Source organism: Convolutriloba macropyga, chromosome 7 (genome assembly GCF_964194025.1).
Source record: "Convolutriloba macropyga chromosome 7, txConMacr16.3, whole genome shotgun sequence".
NCBI lineage: Eukaryota > Metazoa > Xenacoelomorpha > Acoela > Convolutidae > Convolutriloba > Convolutriloba macropyga.
Window position 1 is genome coordinate 65,467,541 of NC_134474.1, and position 18,703 is coordinate 65,486,243.

The window sequence follows — 18,703 nt, forward strand, 5'->3', positions numbered from 1 at the left end:
AATGGATTGGTAAAACCATTTAGAAAAAAATCCGATCCAAAAAAACGAAAAAACAGTAAAAATCAAAGTCAAATTGCCGCATGTGAACAAAAAACCACTAGCGAGAAAGCCAATTTTTGTTCAAACACCGTTTTCTCACTCTACTTTAAATTTGGAGCGAAAACAATTCACGCCGCAAAACCACTCGCTTTTTCGCTCCACTTCCTGTTTCGGCGTGACCAAAATCACTACTCCAATTTGACTTCAAAAATCATGAAAATGTGTGAACAGATCTTAAAAAAAAAAGACAGCGCCCCAATACAATTCAAATTCTTTGAATTGTAAAAAACCAAGAGAAGGCCAATAATAGCCCCAGCTATCGCTGTGCGGCTATTAATTAAAATATCTTCTTCGAACTGTTAAAACAACGAGTACCGAGGTAGAGCTACGCCACTCGGCAACAACATACATAAACCGACTTACATCGGACAACTTACTCTGTCGACCAAAAGCCGCGGCCCGATTTATTTGTAACCTGCTTCATGAATTGGGGTTCATAAATTGGTACAAGGTAAAATTCGAGCTTCACTTACACCACTACTAACAACTAAAAGGAAAAATAAACCCAATTTTGGCGCACTTTTGACGTTATACCGGAACATGGATTCTCTTCCAATGGGTTAAAACACTGTACCCCTTCAAGGTTTCAATTTATCGATTTCAAGCCTCAAATAAACAGATAACGTGTATCAAACAAAGTAATATCAATACAACTGTTTGATATTAGAGCTACCAAAAAAGTAGTTTCGTAGAAGGCAAATTCCGCTTGTCATTTGTCAGGTTTCTCGTCTGATCGTTTATCAGTTTAACCATACCTTTTCAATTCTCGGAAATAGCGCAATCTCATTAGTTATTATTTTATCGCTTCAACATTGCATGCTGTTTAGAACCACACTACTGCCCGAAAGAAGTAGGTAGGATAGAAGAGGAACCAGTTGGATGATTAGACGGATAAACAATCTAGAGGACGTGCTAAGAATTGCGCAAGCGTTCGACATCGTTCGAACAGCACCTGAAATCTTCAATCCGAGCAGTCAAGTAGTGACCACAACTGTAGCTGTCTTCAACTAACCAATTTTGTGCAAAAAAGAGTTGTTTTTCATGCCTGTTGAAAAATTCGTTGGATAAATCCTGTTAGCTCTATTGACAAGTATGTTGTGACAGCAGTCGCAGCAATCCATCCCGCAATTCCTTGGATAAGGGCACTACCTGAACATATGCTTTCCTATCAAGAATGCGAAGCACCGGTCTACCGCCACGACATTTGCTCACAGTGTGGGAAACTTTTCCTTGAAGCCCCGGTATTCCCAAAAGCGTTGGGTGCTCCTACGGACAACACAAAGTGCAGGGGCGTTGCAGAAGTCACAGCCGATCTAGGTGCTTCCTTTTGCTGTATGTTGGCAATTGACCGCAAAAAATAACCGCAGAAATTCAAGAGTGTCGGCTCACCCCAACAAATCCAAGCCCTGAACTGTGACCCAAACACTTTTTGATTGATTTAAATTCAGATGGTAGATGATACAGAGCATTTTATACAGAATATTAAGTTTAATCAAATTACCACCTTGGACACCATACGAGTCAAATGACTCTACAAGAGGTGCCCAGAGTGTGTGGCTTTCATTTGTGTGGCATCTTTTACAGGACCGCGTTCAATAGTGAGGTCCTTTTCAGGTTAATGTTATATAAAAGTGACTGAAAGAACCCGATAAGACCAAGATGCTAGTAGAATAAATCATAAACAAAGCCGGCAGGTTGCCGGAAAATAGCCGCCGTTGACGCGCTTGATGCACATCGGGATTGAAACAGAAAAAGAAAAAAAAACGAAGGGAGAAATTGACCAAATTTTTTCTATTTTTTCAGTGTCGAAAAAGTGCTCTAATTCGGCGTGCAGTTTCAGTTGGACTCCAAAATTTATACTTAATTCAGCTTTTAAACTGAAAGATAAAAAACTTAATACCAATGTCAGCTAGCAACCACTCTAATGAACTTTGATAGCCTTATTCTTAATGACTGAATGACCGGGCTTTATCGGTTTATACCGTCTCTTTGGATTTTGCTCTTTTGACCTTGACTGTATTCACTTGCGTAATTCATTTACTGAATGGATTTAAAAACCCTTCAGTTGAAACAGTGAGTGAGGTAAGTCAGTAGTCAAACGTGAAAGTCGTGACTTATGTAAAACGAAAAAAAAACGTGATCAAAAGGTAAAGCGAATTAAAAAAACAGCAGGACAAGTCCTGACTTACAATTCAAAGAACTTTCATTGATTAAACAAAAACTAGACCTAGATCAGACTAAGAAAGAATTGGGAAAACCGTTTCCAAAAAATCAGAGCAAAAAACTTAAAAAAAAAACTGAAAATCTTTGTAAAAATGCCGCACGTGAGCAAAAAAACCACTAGCGAGAGAGCGAATATTTGTTCAAACACCGTTTTCTCACTCTAATTTAAAATTAGAGTGAACAGAAAATTCATGCCGCAAATTCACTCGCTTTTTCGCTCCACTTCCTGTTTCGGTGTGACCAAAATCGCTACTCCAATTTGACTACAAAAATCATGGAAATGTGTGAACAGATCTTAAAACAACATAGCCGGAAGAATTCCGGAAGCCATTCAAAGCGTCAGAACTTCATAAAAAAACCCTAATTGCAGCTGGAGCCAATGCCTTTTGTGTTAAACCATTAACTCATTACCTACCCAGGTAAATCTAAAAATTGGTGAAACTTTATCCACTGTCACCAAGAGAAACAAAATGCAGCAAAATTTTTATTGAAAACGTCTGGTAACGTTAACAAGTCCGAAATAACTAGGATAGTCAAAAAACTGATAGGCTGAAAAAGCTGACAGGGCTATGAATTTCCCTCAAAGAACTCATGATTCTAATCTTAAAAAGATCGCGAAAGCAAACGGCAGATGACGATCTTAAAAACAAAGTTAAATTTTTCAAAAAAGAATGCTCAAATTGAGGAAACAGAGAACCACTGCAAAAAAATTTCTAATCACTGCAATTAAAACAAGAACAACACATACTTCTTCCTTGTTGCTTACATACTCGAGAACATGATTTCATACTTATTCAAAAACCAAATTAATCATAGAAAAGACAAAAAAACAGAATAAAGTTCAAAGGCAAAAAATCGTTTAAAATTAATACCGAGGCCGGAAGAAAATTGCCAAAAAAACAAATAAGTGGAATTTTTGTTTTTGGAAAAGGCTTTCTAGCAAACTCTCAGTACTGCCTTGTTGAATGAAACCAACTGCAAACCAAAGAATTGGCGAAAATCTAATAAAAAGCTGAAATCATTCAATTTTATCGAAACTGAAAAAATCAAGAACACAAACAAAAGTAGGCGCCGTGACAACGCTAGAATGATACAAACTAGAATGTGAAGAATATGGACACAATGTAAGCAACACTGTAACAAAAAGACTTTCTTGATTTTTGAAAGTTAAATATCAAGTTAAACAATAAAAGAAACGAATACCTTCCATTGTTCAGCATTCGATACATAGAAAAGACAACGAGTCATCCGAGACAAAGATTCATCCTCCTGAACAGAAAAAAAAAGAAGAATTCAAACATACAAAAAATTGAAACATTTTGCAAAAAAAAACGGTCGAAAAACTTTTAAGACCGCAATTATGAAAATAACTTTAACTGTTTTTCAAAAACTTAACGCAAAACTGATTGAATTTTTATTGAAACAAAATTAATGTCCCTCATGTTGCACAAAAAGACTATTTCTAGTAATAAAAACCAAAATAAAAACAAAAAACTGACAAAAATTCGAAAAAATACTACCTGAATCGGATTAGCATATGTACAATTTTATAAAACAAAATTACATCGAGGTAGAAAGAGGCGTTGAGTACATAAATTATAAAAGGGGAGTTGCCATATTAATTGATTTATGACACAAAGACGGCTGAAAGAACCAAAAATGAAGAAATTAATAGAAAAAAGCCAAAAATTAACTAATAAATCAAGAAATATGTGCCAAATTTGAACTTGAAACGCAATTCAGGCCCTGCAAAACACTGCGGCATTAATTTCTGAGTTTTACATTTCAATATGGCAACGAAAAAATATTATTTCTACAAAAAACCAAATTAAAAGCTGGAAACTAGGCCACTCAGACGAAAAAACGGCTAAAACGGGTTATCAATGTGCCATAGGAACTGGTCGCCATGCCACTTCAAGTTTCCATCAGGGAAGGGGTCATTCTTGTTGCTGGTTACTGCGGCCACTAACTCTTAATTGAATTGACTTTCTGATGATTGACGAGGGGGAGTGCAATGCCCTGGACCAACCCAGCACAAGGGCACCGGATCTTAGTGTCCGCATACCGGCGGTATTATTGGTGTATGAAACGGCGGTGCAGCATTGCTTTCTGTACCAAAGGAATTCAAAGAAGTGACATCTCATCCAGCCTGAATACTTTTGGATATAGGTCTGGCAATTGCAGAAAATGCAGTCTTATCGACAAAAGAGACGACACAGCTGTAGGACGCAATTGGTGCCGGTGCATTGCTCAGATAATGAAAGTTCGTACCTAAAAAAAACTGCTTTTGATGAAATCATGAGAAAAACTCAAGAGGCGAGGGTTCGGCGAGCTTCGGATCTTCGAAGACTTTACGTCAGCTACGTCAGGCCAGGAGGCCTTTATGGAATTGGAACGTGGGGTAGCTTCCTCACAGACACCGCGTTATCAAAATTGGAATCCTGCAACACAAGAGCGTCTCGCATCATAACTGGACTTCCTGCGGGCACTAATGCGGTGTACAGCAGAGTCGAGGCCGACCTACCCACCATCAAGCAAGTAATTGAAGAAGAAGCTGCCAAATCTTTCTCGAAGTACTCAGAAATGTCGAGAAATAACCACCTTCGGGAGCTCACTTTGCCGCCACCAAGGAAACGTCTGAAATCGAGGGGAGCAACACAGTTCAGGCAGGACTGGTGGTCAGCTGGCTCTGGATACTGCAACACGATTGGAATCAGCCACCCAAGCGAAACAAAAGACAAGATTCAACGAGAACGAGACAGAAGGAAAAGACAAGATTACGACCAACATCGAAAGGAAAACTCTGACTACCATCGGTTCTGCGGCGGGGTACAACCTCCCCATTGCTCCACACTTAGCAGATCGGAAGAAGTACTACTGCATAAGCTTCGAGTGAACAGATGGGAACAACTGCAGGAATGCAAACACCGATTCGGCAAGTCAGACTCAGCTCTCTGTCCTCATTGCTCTGAGGAGGACGAGACGGCAATTCACTATCTCCTACGCTGCCCCAAATGGCAAGAAGCACGACTCTCCAATGGAATTGATGTTGGGGACCCTTTCAAAAGCCCAACGAATGTTTCACAATTCGCGAAGGACACTGGAATTTTCAATTCCTCCGCATAAATCAACAGCGGACTCCTACAGAAACAGAACAGAACAGGGTTCGGCGAGGGTTTTTACATACAGAGTTTTACGATGTGACACAGCGACCGTTGCTGAGGTAGTGGTTGATGTAAACTGTCAAAATGAGCACTGTTTTAAGCTTCCGATGGAATCAGTGGCAACCGATTGGCATTATTTCCCAGAGGATTAAGGGTATCAGGTGGGAATACCAGTAGCGGTTTGCGAGCAAATCGAAATGCAGATGAGATGAGCCTGAATTGCAATGGCATGACGTTACGGAGAGAGGGTCGATTGGTGAGTGCATTTGTGTGCTTGTGGCAGTTTTGTGATCCTTAGGCACGAATAGAACAGTTACATGATGATGATTTAAATGCAAGTGCCCCGATATGTTCGAACTTCGAGCGAGTTGTTGGTTTCAATTATAAGCCAGCAAAAATCATGATACCTTGCGACAATGGCGCGCTGTTTTTAGCACTTGATTGAGCCGGGATACCCAACTTCATTGCCAGTGTCGTTAGGAAAAAGACAGCAGGCTGAAGCCAATAATATTACTATCAATCTCTTGCAACACCATTTGTTTGGGTTCTGCAAGTTGTTGCAGTGGCGCACAAAATATTATGGCTTCTTGGTCACGTGCCCCTTCCTTCGCAAATGAAAGCACAGCGTCTAGAAGTGTGTACTGCAGCTCTGTCTGGTCTCGAATGTTGTTGATTTCAAGGGCGCATCATTGTTTACAGAGATTATTGCATTATCCGCCGCTTCTAGCCTTCCAATATAAAGTTGTTGTGAGCATCAATTTTAACTTGAGTAACGAGATCTGGTATATTTGAAGTTCCCTGAGGCATTGCCATGACTAATAGCTTGATTAGACTGGACGAGTAGGCCAGAGGGATGCAACCTCGGGTGATGAGTAACGTTCGTGATGTTTCCGGACGGAGACAAATTAAACTGATCAATGATCAGGCAAAAAACCTGTAAAATGACCACCAGAATTTGCCGTCTAAGAAACCACTGGTTGTTTTGAGCGCTCTAATGTTAAATCGTTGAAACTTTAATACGTTGTTTGATTTTTAAAAAAAAACAATTCGCCTGTTCGAGACTTGAAATCGATTATTTGAAACTTTGAAGCGGTAGAGTTGTTTTCACTTATAATTCTGAGGCGACGACACGGTATCGAACCAGTAACCATTAATTTTTCTGATCTAGTTTTATACATTATATGGTTCAAGTGAAATTTAGTTACGTTCAGAACTTTCGGAAGCTCGGTATGAAGACGTATTGGATGAAGTTTCATTGGAAAACGCAATAACTCTTTTATTGGCATCAATTCCAACCCTCTGTGGGTACCCTCAGCCAGAGAATTTTCAGCAAACACACACACACACACACACACACACACACACACACAAACACATTCATGCACACACCCACAAACTATCTTAGCCAAATTCCGTTCCTTTTTTGTAAATTTCAACTTAAAAATTGCATGGCTACTATTTATACATCTATCTTGTTAAATGGTACACAAGCCCCCATAAAATGCAATCCAAACCCATACCTGTCTCTTCATAGGTCCCTCCATGTCTATCATGTCCCTGAGGGACGCCCACCCGTAATAGAGAGATTTCTTCCCCAATCTGGAGTCATACTTCGGGAACCTAAAAGCACCCCGTATTGACTATAACGTCTAAATTTTAACGTGTTATCTTTGTCTCGTCATATGAGCGGGCAGTTCAATGTCAAACTTACGTTTATACCAAGTTTCCGGAATATTGGGAAAAAACACTGAAAGACGGAGTTAAAGGAAGATAATCGCAGATTAGAAATTAAATCAAGACCTCTAGTCAAAAATGAACAGTAAACAGGCCAAATAAAAAACATACAAAGTTACCCAAACACCAAGTCCGTTATTTTAATTGAGATTTTTTAGTAGAAAAAATAACTAATCAGAAATCAGTCAAGGCGAAATCATCACTGAATCAGGGAGTCAAACAAGCATGTTGTTGTTGTAGCTGTCACACAGAGCTGCAATTCGCAGGTAATTTTGACAGGATAACGGTTCTTGCCGTTTTAACTGTTAATGTTCATCCCGCCAATGCTGCCACCTTTCATTTCTTCTATTGACTTCATTATTTTCTCACTGAAGGTATTATTGCCGTTTTAACTGGTTCTTCTTCTTTTAGTGCCGTGTCTGGTCACAGACATAGGCTCTCCATAAAAGTCTCCATTCTTCTCGTTTCCTTGCGATTCTTATGCACTCGGCTCGACTTCTTCCTAATTTTTCCGAGATCCCATCCAGATATGTCTTTCTATTTTTTCCTCTGGACCTTTTGCCGTTGATGTATCCGGAAAGAATGTTTTCTTCCAACTCGACTTTTCTGACTAAATGTGCAAAGAACTTAAGTTGCCTAGTTTCAATATCTCTTAGTATCATCCGGCTTTTCTGGGTTTTACTTAAAACAAATTCATTGGTTTTGTGCGCTGGGTATGATATGCGCTCCATTTTCCCGAGATACTACATTTCAACACTTTCAAGGAGCTTCTCGACTCAAAATTGAGTGTCCAAGTTTCACACGCATACAAAAGTACCGGCCAGACGTAGCAACGTAAAACTCTAGATCTAGTTCTGAAAGGAACTTTTTTGTTTGTCAGGATCTTTTTCAAATTACTGAAGGCACTTTTTGACTGGGCTATTCTACTCTTTATTTCTTTTATACAATTTCCATCTTCGGTTATAAGCGTCCCAAGATAAGTGAAGGTTTCTGTTTCATTTATCTTTTCTTCATTAAAATATATTGAGCACTTTTCTGGTTCCTTGGAAATTACCATTACTTCGGTTTTGTTTTTCTGTGCTAATTTCCATTCCATGGTTTTCACATGCATCCTTTAAGGTTGACATAAACAACTGAAGTTTTTTTCCTCCTAATCTGCGATCACTGCTGTGTCGTCGGCAAACCTAATATTGTTAATGTTCATCCCGCCAATGCTGCCACCTTTCATTTCTTCTATTGACTTCATTATGTTCTCACTGAAGGTATTATACAGAATTGGGGATGATACACAGCCCTATCGGACGCCAATCTTGATGTCGAAGGCATCAGTTTCCTCGTCACCAATTTTCACCGTTGCTTTTTGATTCCAATAGATATTTTGTAGAAAGCGAAGGTCTTTGTCATCGATGCCGGCTTCATCAGTGGCTTCTAAAACTTCATTGTTTCGAACATTATCGAAAGCCTTTACAAAATCAATAAAACAGACAAAAAATTTTGTTGGTGGTTCAACAACCTCTCTGCAATAACTCTTAGACATAAAATGGCATTTCGAGTGCCTCTGTCTGGCATGAATCCGAATTGCTCTTTGCTGATAAGAAAAAAGGCTTTCTTTTCAATTCTTTGTACCATAATTCCCGGCCGGCAGCAACTTTAAAGCATGGCTCATGAGAGAACTTGTTCTAAAATTTTCACATTCTGTAGCAACATGCTTTTTGGGTAAAGTGACAAAAACAGACTTGAGCATTTCATCAGGAACAACGCCCGTTTCGTAAATGCGATCAATCAGGTGATGCACTAAGCTTAGTCCCATCACTTCTAGTGCTTTCAGCGCTTCTATCGGAATACCATAAGGCCCCATTGCTTTATTATTTTTTGCAATTTTTATAGCCCACCAGACTTCATCTTTGAGTATGGCTGGTCCTGTTAACGGCTCCTCGAAAACGAAGGTCATTGATTCACTTCTCTTTGGATCTTCATACAATTTTTTGGTATATTGCTGCCATCTTTCTTTGACTTCACTGCTTTCTAAGAGCAATAACCCGTTCTCATCTGTAATCATGCTCGATCTGCGGGAACAGCGTTGTTTGTTTTAACTGGTACACTAGTTGTATTTGTATCATTAAAAAATAGATATATTAGTAGTAGTGTGACTGCCTATCCACAACTTGCTTGCGGTGCGTCGACCTTTCTGCATCTACGCCGTGGTGAATGACATGCGGTCCGAGGGGTATCGTCAACATCGGGGGAAAGGGGAAAGGAAGACGGATTCTGTGCAGTGTGGACGTGTTGGACTGATTGTTTTAAGTCCAGCCAGTTAGCTACCTCTACTGGTCTTTACCACAAGTCCACCACTTTCAGGTCCGTGGTGTTCTTATGGCAGTCGAATATGTGGTTTCGTCATGTGGTGCTACTTCACATTTGGGATAGCGGTTATCAACATTGTCGCAGATCTACTCAAGTAAGAATTTAGCAGGAGGCAATATCCAGTTCTCAGTTGTGATAATCGAATATGTGCAATTGGTGGCAGCGTTTTCTTCCGCTGTCTTTGGTGAAGGTGTACCTAGCTGCTTGCTGTCTTTGTTCAACTGAGTATGAACCGAGTGTCGGTGGATACTTTTGAGCGCATTTTTGTATTCTTTGCGCTTTAATTGCTCTTTATTGTTTGTGTATTGTTTCATGCGGTCCCTATAATGATCATATAGTGTCGGTCTCACCGGACGAAAACTGGTTGAAGAGGTTGTTTTATGATCAGCAAGGTGGCTCTGATAACTGCCTGCCAGAAATGGCTCTGCTAACATTTCTGTGTGAGCTTTAACAGGAAGCATTTCACCTTCATTGTATAAGTCATTGATGTCAAACAATTTTACACAGACAGTAATTGTGCGAAGAGTAAAAGTTTGTTGTGTTTGCAGGTGATTCCAGTGTGTATTGCTGATTGTAGAAGCCCAAATGGGAGCACCGTAATTCAGGACGCTCCGACCGATAGCTTTATAAGTCACTAAGAGTGTCTCTCTTGTGCAGCCCGTCGCTACCAGCAATCCTTTTCAGCGTGTTATTGTGCTTTTGTAAATTCTCTTTGGTTCTCCTTACAAGTTCTCCAAAATTGAGCATACTATCGAAGTTGACACCAAGTACTTTGACTTTGGAATTTACTGGCATTGGTGAATTGTTGATAGTGAGGTATGGGTCACACTTGGCCTCCTCTCTCCCGGTTGTGAACACAATTGCACTGCATTTCCCAATGATAACTTAAGTTTTCTTGATTCTAGCCAGTCGTGTAAAAAATTTAGGTTTGGAGTTATCTTGTCACGTAAATTTTCAACCTGTGGGTTAAGATGTAGTTAAAGTTATATCATCAGCGTAAGACGTGGTATTCATATCTTCCGGGGGTAGAGGCAGCTTGCTCATGCAGATGTTGAAGAGCATTGGCGATAAAACACTACCTTGTGGGAAACCCTGATTGAATTTTCACCACTTTGAGTTTTTATTGTTATATTGGTCGTAGGAAAAACCTGCCCTGTAAGTATGAAGCGACCTATCTTTTAGTGCTATTCGGTAGTGGTGTCTCGAGTTGTCTCTTAGTAGTAGGTTGTGATCAACCGTGTCGAAAGAGGCGGTGAGGTCCAAGGCTACTAGTAGAGTACGGTTGCAGGGTTTCTCTTGATTAAGGCCTTTTTGTATATCGTTGGTGACAATCGTATATCGTTGGTGACAATTGTATGTTGTTGGTGACAATTGTATATCGTTGGTGACTATTGTATATCGTTGGTGACTATTGTATATCGTTGGTGACTCAAAAATGTCATTAGATGCAATCGAAACAACACTCATCGATACAGTTGATCTATGGTCGTTACAGCTAATGTCATTTGTCAATTAGAAACATTCATTTAATCCACCGGAACTTAGCGTTGCTCCATCTTACAGTTACCAAAAATCAAACATTAGAAAAGGTCATCAAGTTATAGAAAGGAGCTTAAGACCAGTGTAATGGGTAGCACACTAAGCTTGCAGGTAATACATATACTAGTTCGAATCTAATACTGGTTCATTTTCACAGTAGCCCTGTCTGCTTAGACCACCTAACACCATTTTTGATTATTTATCCTCCCACATAGGCATCTGAGAACGATCCATAGGGTCAATGATGTCCTAAAGGAACGCACTTAAAGTACTAAATTGTGAGTTGTCTTTTAAATATTGTAAGTAATCTCTCGTAATAAGCGGATCCGTACACAATTTATTCTAACTATTTTGCTGTATCCGGAACTAACCTGTTTGCAGGTTCAGCGTATCCACCCACATTAGCGGAGGGTGCTGATGCTAGTTCTTCTCTTGGCTCTCCTAGGTAGTTCTGGCTTCGTCTGGATCTAGCTGGAATCGAGTCTGGATCGAAACCACTGTGCGCCTGTTTTTGAGTTGTCGCCGCCTCCGACTCCTAAATTTGATCAGATATGTTGAGAAACTCCTCTTAAGTGGAGGCCAAGAATGAAAACTATTGGTTAGTTAAATGTCCATTTAATAATTGCTGGATTCTGTGTTTTTATCATTTTTTGAAAAGAATTTTTTTGTAGGAATTGAAGTGATTTTCTTTTTATTAGTTGATTTTTTTTATTTTCTATTATTTGGTTTTATGAGATTCCGAAGGGTGATCAGTTAATGTTTAAGTTAAGCTATTACAATTAGAGTTAATCCGTGAGGCAAAAAATAAAATACCGCAGGTAAAAATAGCCACTCATAATTGATATTTTTCAAAACAATCAAAATTTACAGAAATTTGTACTCGTTCGTTCATAATTGTCAAAAAGGTGCAGCATAATTGCGAATATTCGTTTAAAAAAATTTGCAAGATTTTTTATTTTGTAAATAATTGTAAATTGCTATAAACAGGCCCACCTCTCAAGACAGGACATATAAAATAAACGCTAGTTTGCTCCTACAAGCTTACCAAAAAATAATTTTGGGCAAAAGTAAACAACTAACCCTTTGATAAATCTGGTAGACTCGTTTATTTTCCTCCCAGAACAGTTCTAAAATTAAAAAATAACAACACGTAACTACAAAATTGTAAAAATCAAATATTATGCGGTGGCTTCTAATGGTCAAGATGAATTATACTAAAATGGGTTACGTGGGCCGATCAACAGGACGACGTTTCAACTGGACAACGATGAATTTCGTGTCAACTGGACGACAATTGCGTGCATTGTCAATGTTAACCCTCGCTCAATATTGACATTTTGACAACTTTTATTCATTTAGTCACATCCATCCATATTAGCTAAATTAAGCAAGAAAAGAGGAAGTAAAAATTATGCGGACAATTGGAAACAGCTCTCCATGGCCAAGCCTCTCACCCCTATGGGATCTATTACTATGGGATCTATATCCGTCAACTAGGACTAAATTATCAGCGAATACTGAGATTTTATATTGATTAGTATTATTTGTCTATTTGGTACAGAACTTAGAACGTCTTCGTCCTGTTGAAACGCCCCCGTCAGTTACAAATATCCAAGAAATGAATTGTTACAGGTCTTACTGTTCAGATGACGTTTTTGGTCTGTTCAACAATCAAACATTAACCTTTGATGAGACGAAAAGTTATTACATGTTCACAATTGTTTAAAAGACGTATGAATTTTATTTGGGAACTAATGTTAGTCATGGCTGTCAAATATATTTCGCAGACATCTGTATATAGATATATTTAAATTTGTTTTTCATACTAGGGTTTTTCGATCTAATATTGGAAATCTGGTTTTTTCCCATTATAGCCCCCCCCCCCCACCCCCCATGAAATTATAGCCCCCCACCCCCAATATTGTATAATTACCATAATTTGGGGGGCTATAGGTTATCTTACCACTACGCTGGGGGGGGGGGGCTATAATGGGAAACACCCGGAGATCTTTTTCCGACGTAATTGCTAAAATTATTAAAACCTAAATATCGAGACGCATTTGCAATTTGACTCGAAATCTTTAACTGCTGAGACCTCGCTGCATTCATACTCAACGGAAAATATTATGTCACCGTTTAAAGCCCAGTTTTTTTAAGAAACAAGTAACGCTAACCGAATTCATCCAGTCCAAAGTTTTGAGAAGCGACAGGCTGAAACAAACAAATATAGAATTAAAAGACTGCTCGTATGAGTTTGTGCGTGGCGCAGAAAATTCCAACATAGTCCACAAAAAACATAAATGATCCAAGCCGTTGTTGCTATGGGGGGAAAGGCGAAATAATTAATGTCATTTACGAGAATAGGGAAAATATTCCCTTCGGAAACCTGTTTCACCGTTTGCGAAATTTTTTCCATTTAGTGATTTACGATACGTCGTAAATTTTTCCACTTAAACCTTTTGAATCTTGGATGGTTTTTTGCTTTAAATTGGTCCTATTGCTGCCAAATTAGGATTTCAGCATACCTTTCAACCATGTAGATTGATTTTGAACAAAAATGGTGATCAAGTTGTATGAAATTTTGGCACTAAATTGATTATTTTTCCATCCTTTTTTCGGCTTTTCTTCAATCTGTCTCATATTTTCTGCATCATTATCTTCTTAACCATCTGATTGCAGTTCTTTTAGTAAAACTGATGCTCAGAAGTTAAATTACAATTTGTGTAGCCTCAAGGCAATCGTTGGCTCTATTATTGGCCTTCTCGTTTTTATTTACCTCGTTAAGGTTCAAAGACGGCATTCCCTCTCCATCAAAATGACTTTTCTTTAAATTACTTAAAAAGAGATAGCTGCAACTGAGTGTGTATCACTCTGATTGACAGTTATTCGAGAGCAGCTAATAGAAGGAGGAATAGGATATAGACACAAAGTTAAAATATAACATCTCAGCGATTAATAAAAAAGAGAAAATGTCTTTTTTCCGCTGTTTTTGTTTTTAGTTACGTTTTTAAACCTGGAGATCTACAAAGCTATCGCAGCTACTTTCAGGCAATCTATGTTATTAGTTTAGGTTTCTTGAAATATAACTATCTGATTACAGATTTTAGTACTAAACTGATTCTCCGAAGTCACATTTAAACCTCTTCTTCATCAGCCGATAATTGAAGCTTGTCATTGTCTTCTAGGCTTTACCAACTTTTCTTGTTTATTCTATTATTTTTTGCTTTGTGTCTGCTTGTTAGAAAAAACAACTAAGGTTTTTGGAGTTGTATTATACTGTTTCTTATAAATCTAATACTACATCAATTTTGCCACACAGTCATCTGCTCAAGTTTTTTTCACAACTACTTTCAGCTCAAGTTTTTTTCACAGCTACTTTTTTCACAACTACTTTTCACAACTACTTCACAACTACATCAAATCCTCAACAGCCGTCTCTAAGCGTTATTCTTGGTAAAAATTAAAACAAAACATGAGACTATAGTTTTTTAGATAAATTTTTCAAATGTTTTAGTTTCGTCAATTTGTTTGTTTCGGCTTTTTGAACATGCGACTTAATCAGTTTTTATCCTTATCTATTATTTTTGTTTTTGCTCATAATTGCCCATTGAGTGCTCTAAAAAAATTTTATTCAAATCGCAGTTTGAAAAAACTGAAAATATTTCAAAAACTAGAAAAGCCAGGTTTATTTTCTCTCAAGTTGTCATTTAGAAAAATATAGCTCCAATGTTTCAAAAAGGTTTTCTTTAGAACTCTGACCAACCTCAATTCCAGTAGATTTAAGACGACCCACCTCAACATCAGTAAATTTAATACAGCTGAGTGATATTATATCGCTCTAAGCTTTTCAGGGGCAAGCAGAGATATAAAGACAAAACAATAGAACTGAAAAATTGAAAACTTAACTAAAAATACCTTTAACTTTTTCAATTATAATGTTTTCAAGCCTGACTTCTTAGCTTGCTACAGCCTTAAAAGGACGCACCAAAAAGTATTGGCTAGCAGGAAAATTGCTTGTCATATAAGAAATATAACAATCAAATAAAAACAGAAAATGTCAAAACATATGGAAACTTTTCGGCAGAAGAGATTTTTTCGACACATGCTTTAACTTCTGTTTATTAATGCCCATAAAAGAATTATTGTGCTGCTACAATCAAATTAACAACTCATCTGCAAATTTAAAAGATGTATAGTAGGACGCCATATTGAGTCGAAAACACAGCAAAAAGAAAAGTTTTGGAAAAATTGGAATAAAAATTTCAAATCGCTAAAAATTTCTGGACAATCACCAATTACCAATACTTATAACTCAAATCCCGATAACCCAAAAACTCTTGAAACAAAAAAAAAGCTGCAAGAACTAAGGCGGTGCTGAGGTAGAGTATTTTTGTCTATCGAGAATTAAACAAATCAAAGTTGTTGCTAGCAATGATGGTGGCTGTGCATTCATTCGCAATTTTACACTTAATAAGCTTCCAAATAGTACCAATCTTTCTAGAATATGTAGAAATTTTCTCAATTTAGCTGAAGAAAAAAGTCTGCCTGCAATTTATTTGTTTACAATTTGTTTGACAAAGTTGGAACTAAGCTAAATTAAATATAAATTCAAATAAAAACTAACAAACTTGCAATTCATCGACAATGTGGTCATTTGAATGCCGACCCTTTTTCTTGTGGCACCATTTCATGTGCTTTTTTCTACAAGTTCAAATTCGAACTTTGCTTTTAACTTTGTGGACACATTATTCTCCGACTGCCTGCCGTGGTACCATTGCAAACTTTCTACTCCCGTGAACTTTTTGAACAGTTGCTTTGAGTTCTACAGTCGGGCAAAAGTTTAGAGCTGATAGAAACAAAAACTGCCTAAAGTTAAAGTTAGAAAAGCACAGATCTGAGATTAATGCTTGAAAATATTCCAGCAAAAGGAAACCAAAAAAGAAAATGACACGCGTCAGACAAATGGCACTCGAACGACAGTTGAGGCAATCTAATGTAGAGAGGGCTTTAGCATAGAAAATTTTGGATCTATTCTGTTATCACCCCCATTTTATCATCTATGTTGTATACATCTGGGCACGCTGTGAAGTAGGTCAAACGACCTCGTTGCGTGTCCTTTCCTTGCTTGAAGATAAATAATACTATGCTGATCGTTCTGCTGTACTTTGCTATTCTATTGTAAACTTCGTTGTTTTTTTTCTACTAAATCTATGCTGTTCTGTATTTATACTATACAAGCAAGGATAAATTAACTCTCTCTCTCTCTCTCTCTCTCTCTCATTATGGTATATTTATTATGACGGGAGAAGGGCTATAGGTTATTTCACTACAAAGCTGGGAGGCTATAATGGGAAAGATCACATGAACAAGCGCAATTTAGGTCACACAAAAATCAAGAATTCAAGCGTGAAAAATCACTCAATATCTGAAATCGAAAGAAGTTCTAGAACAACATGGCCCGGCAAACATTTTGCATAAAAAGACACATACGTTAACAGTAATTGCTTCAAACTTTCGTTCGAGAGAAGTTTAAAATCTAGCAAAATTTAAGCTTTGGAAAATGTACCAATAGTAGCCGATTGAATGAATTTTATAAATGATTGCTATACCCGGGTTTTCCTGAGATTTTCTGCTGCGCCACCAATAAGAAACAGCAGAATTTTTTGAAAGCTGTTATTCCCTCTTCCCGTAAAAAATCTAATAAAGTATAGCTTGTTATACGGAAGTCAAACAACCGGATCAACACGTGTATATTTTGTTGTTCTGAAAAACTAATTTACATTTAATCGATTTCTTTATGAGAACCTATGTATCCTAAATAATTTTGTGATTTGGCCTCTTTATTCAAATGTATAATATTTGGGTATCAAAATGGAAACAAAATTTTAACGGTGGCGAAAATTTTCCGTTTCATTTCAAGTTAATGACAGGTCATGATCGTTTCTTCAGACATTTCGGTATCTGATATTTTGTTCGGACAAAGAAAAAAGCGTTCAACTAAGTAACATACGGAGGCTGTTTAGAAAACAGTAATAAAGGTGATGAAATTCTCTTCGTTTTGCTGATTTGCTGAATACTGTGTTGGCGAAAAACCGAACCCAAATCAAGTCCAAATCTTGAAGGGACATTTTAAAAACCTATAATTGCTTTTCTGAATAACATGCAAAAGCAATTGAAAAGTTGGGATCTTTCTCAGCTGCTAAGAAAGCCCTTGGAGTAGTCCACATTAAAAAGCAGCGTCTAAAATCTAGTCAAAGAACCCTCTTATGAGAGTCGAGCACGCAATTTCGATGTCGAGACTTCAGAACACCAAAAGCCTTTAAGAACACAAGAGTCTAAGTGCAAAAACCCAAAAACGATCATGAATAAAATCTGCTGATCCTTTCTTGCATATTTACCATTTACTGTAGACCAGAAGTAATCTACGCAATCTTAATATTCACCTTAGTCTACGATTGCTTCTCTCCTTAGTTTAAGTTTCTTACACAAATTAATCACCCTCTACCACTAATAAAAATCTTTGGATGTTTTCTCAAATGTTAACAAAATCTCCAGTACTAACTTCAATGAATTCAGAATATTCAGTTCAAAATTTCGCTCGTTTTTACAATAGTAGGGGCATAAATTTTTAGTAGTGAAGACATAAGGGTAAAGATCTGGATTTGATTCATTGATTATTATACTAGCCGGAGGTTTCCAGTCCTTATTGTAATGTTTGCGAATGATGTTGGCCGTCCGGGCGTCAACAGACAATGGATTGGATTTACTGCTACCCTTCATCCCGCAAACTCAGACAAAGAAGATGTGTCCATCAACCAACACGGACAACAATATCAAACTAAAAATAAGCTGACAATATTGTTGTTGTTGTTGGGGATTTACAGTTTTCACTGAGGGGATTTTCGTCCCAGTCATCGTCTTAGAAAATATGTCCTATTATTTCTGCAGATCTGACAGTCACAGCATAGATGCCAGCTACAGATGTTATTTTCGTCGAATCGCTCGTTTACAAACTTCCACATGAAATTTAAAACTCGATTTTTAAGGCCTTTTTTCGTATTAAATTCAATGTATTTTTCTATTCGATTTGCTAGTCTGCATGTACGGAAAAAAAATCATTTCTAGCCTTTTCAGTTCTGGTTTTCGGGAGCTTGAATAATTCAATTGTTCTCCCTTTTTCTGAATTTTGTTTCAGCATTGGTAAAAAGCTATCGTCTTCTGTCAATTTCGATAAAAGTAGAATGTCATTTAGTTGCATGAACATTGGTAGTGGTAGTATTTCGGTTGGTATTGGCGGTTGGTATTCAGTTTTCAATAAATGAGACGATTTTATGCAAGAAAAAATAAGATGATACCAATCAAATCTCATTTCGTTACTAGCGTTTCTTTAAATACTGACTAATAATTGACACTACAGAAAGAGAATTGAATTCACGTCTTATCAATAACACAACTGAAAGAATGAAAGTGGACAAGAGATAGATACTTGAGTGAACGTTATGTAAAAATCCCCCCCCCCCCCATTATGGTATAAATACCATGATGGGGGGCTAAAGGTTATCTGACCAAAGCTGGGGGGG

General features: G+C 37.7%; 2 protein-coding genes across 5 annotated transcripts in view; one reads left to right on the forward strand and one right to left on the reverse strand.

Moving 5' to 3' along the window:
- The window catches only part of LOC142342459 (small ribosomal subunit protein bS21m-like), a 215,764-nt gene that overhangs the window by 134,015 nt on the left and 63,046 nt on the right, over nt 1–18,703 (forward strand). The window lies entirely within an intron of this gene.
- LOC142343251 (uncharacterized) overlaps nt 1–18,703 on the reverse strand; it is a 41,040-nt gene that overhangs the window by 21,701 nt on the left and 636 nt on the right. For 3 of the 4 annotated variants that reach the window (XM_075395030.1, XM_075395031.1, XM_075395029.1), the window contains exons 2-6: nt 17,811–17,961; nt 13,298–13,334; nt 12,204–12,250; nt 11,495–11,658; nt 7,007–7,106 (exon numbers count right to left, since the gene is read on the reverse strand). In XM_075395030.1, coding sequence (XP_075251145.1) covers nt 7,007–7,106; nt 11,495–11,658; nt 12,204–12,250; nt 13,298–13,334; nt 17,811–17,903 — 441 coding nt within the window. In that variant the 5' untranslated portion in view covers nt 17,904–17,961. Of the gene's footprint in view, nt 1–7,006; nt 7,107–11,494; nt 11,659–12,203; nt 12,251–12,762; nt 12,779–13,297; nt 13,335–17,810; nt 17,962–18,703 lie in introns of those variants that run through there. The other variant, XM_075395032.1, reaches the window with a different exon arrangement.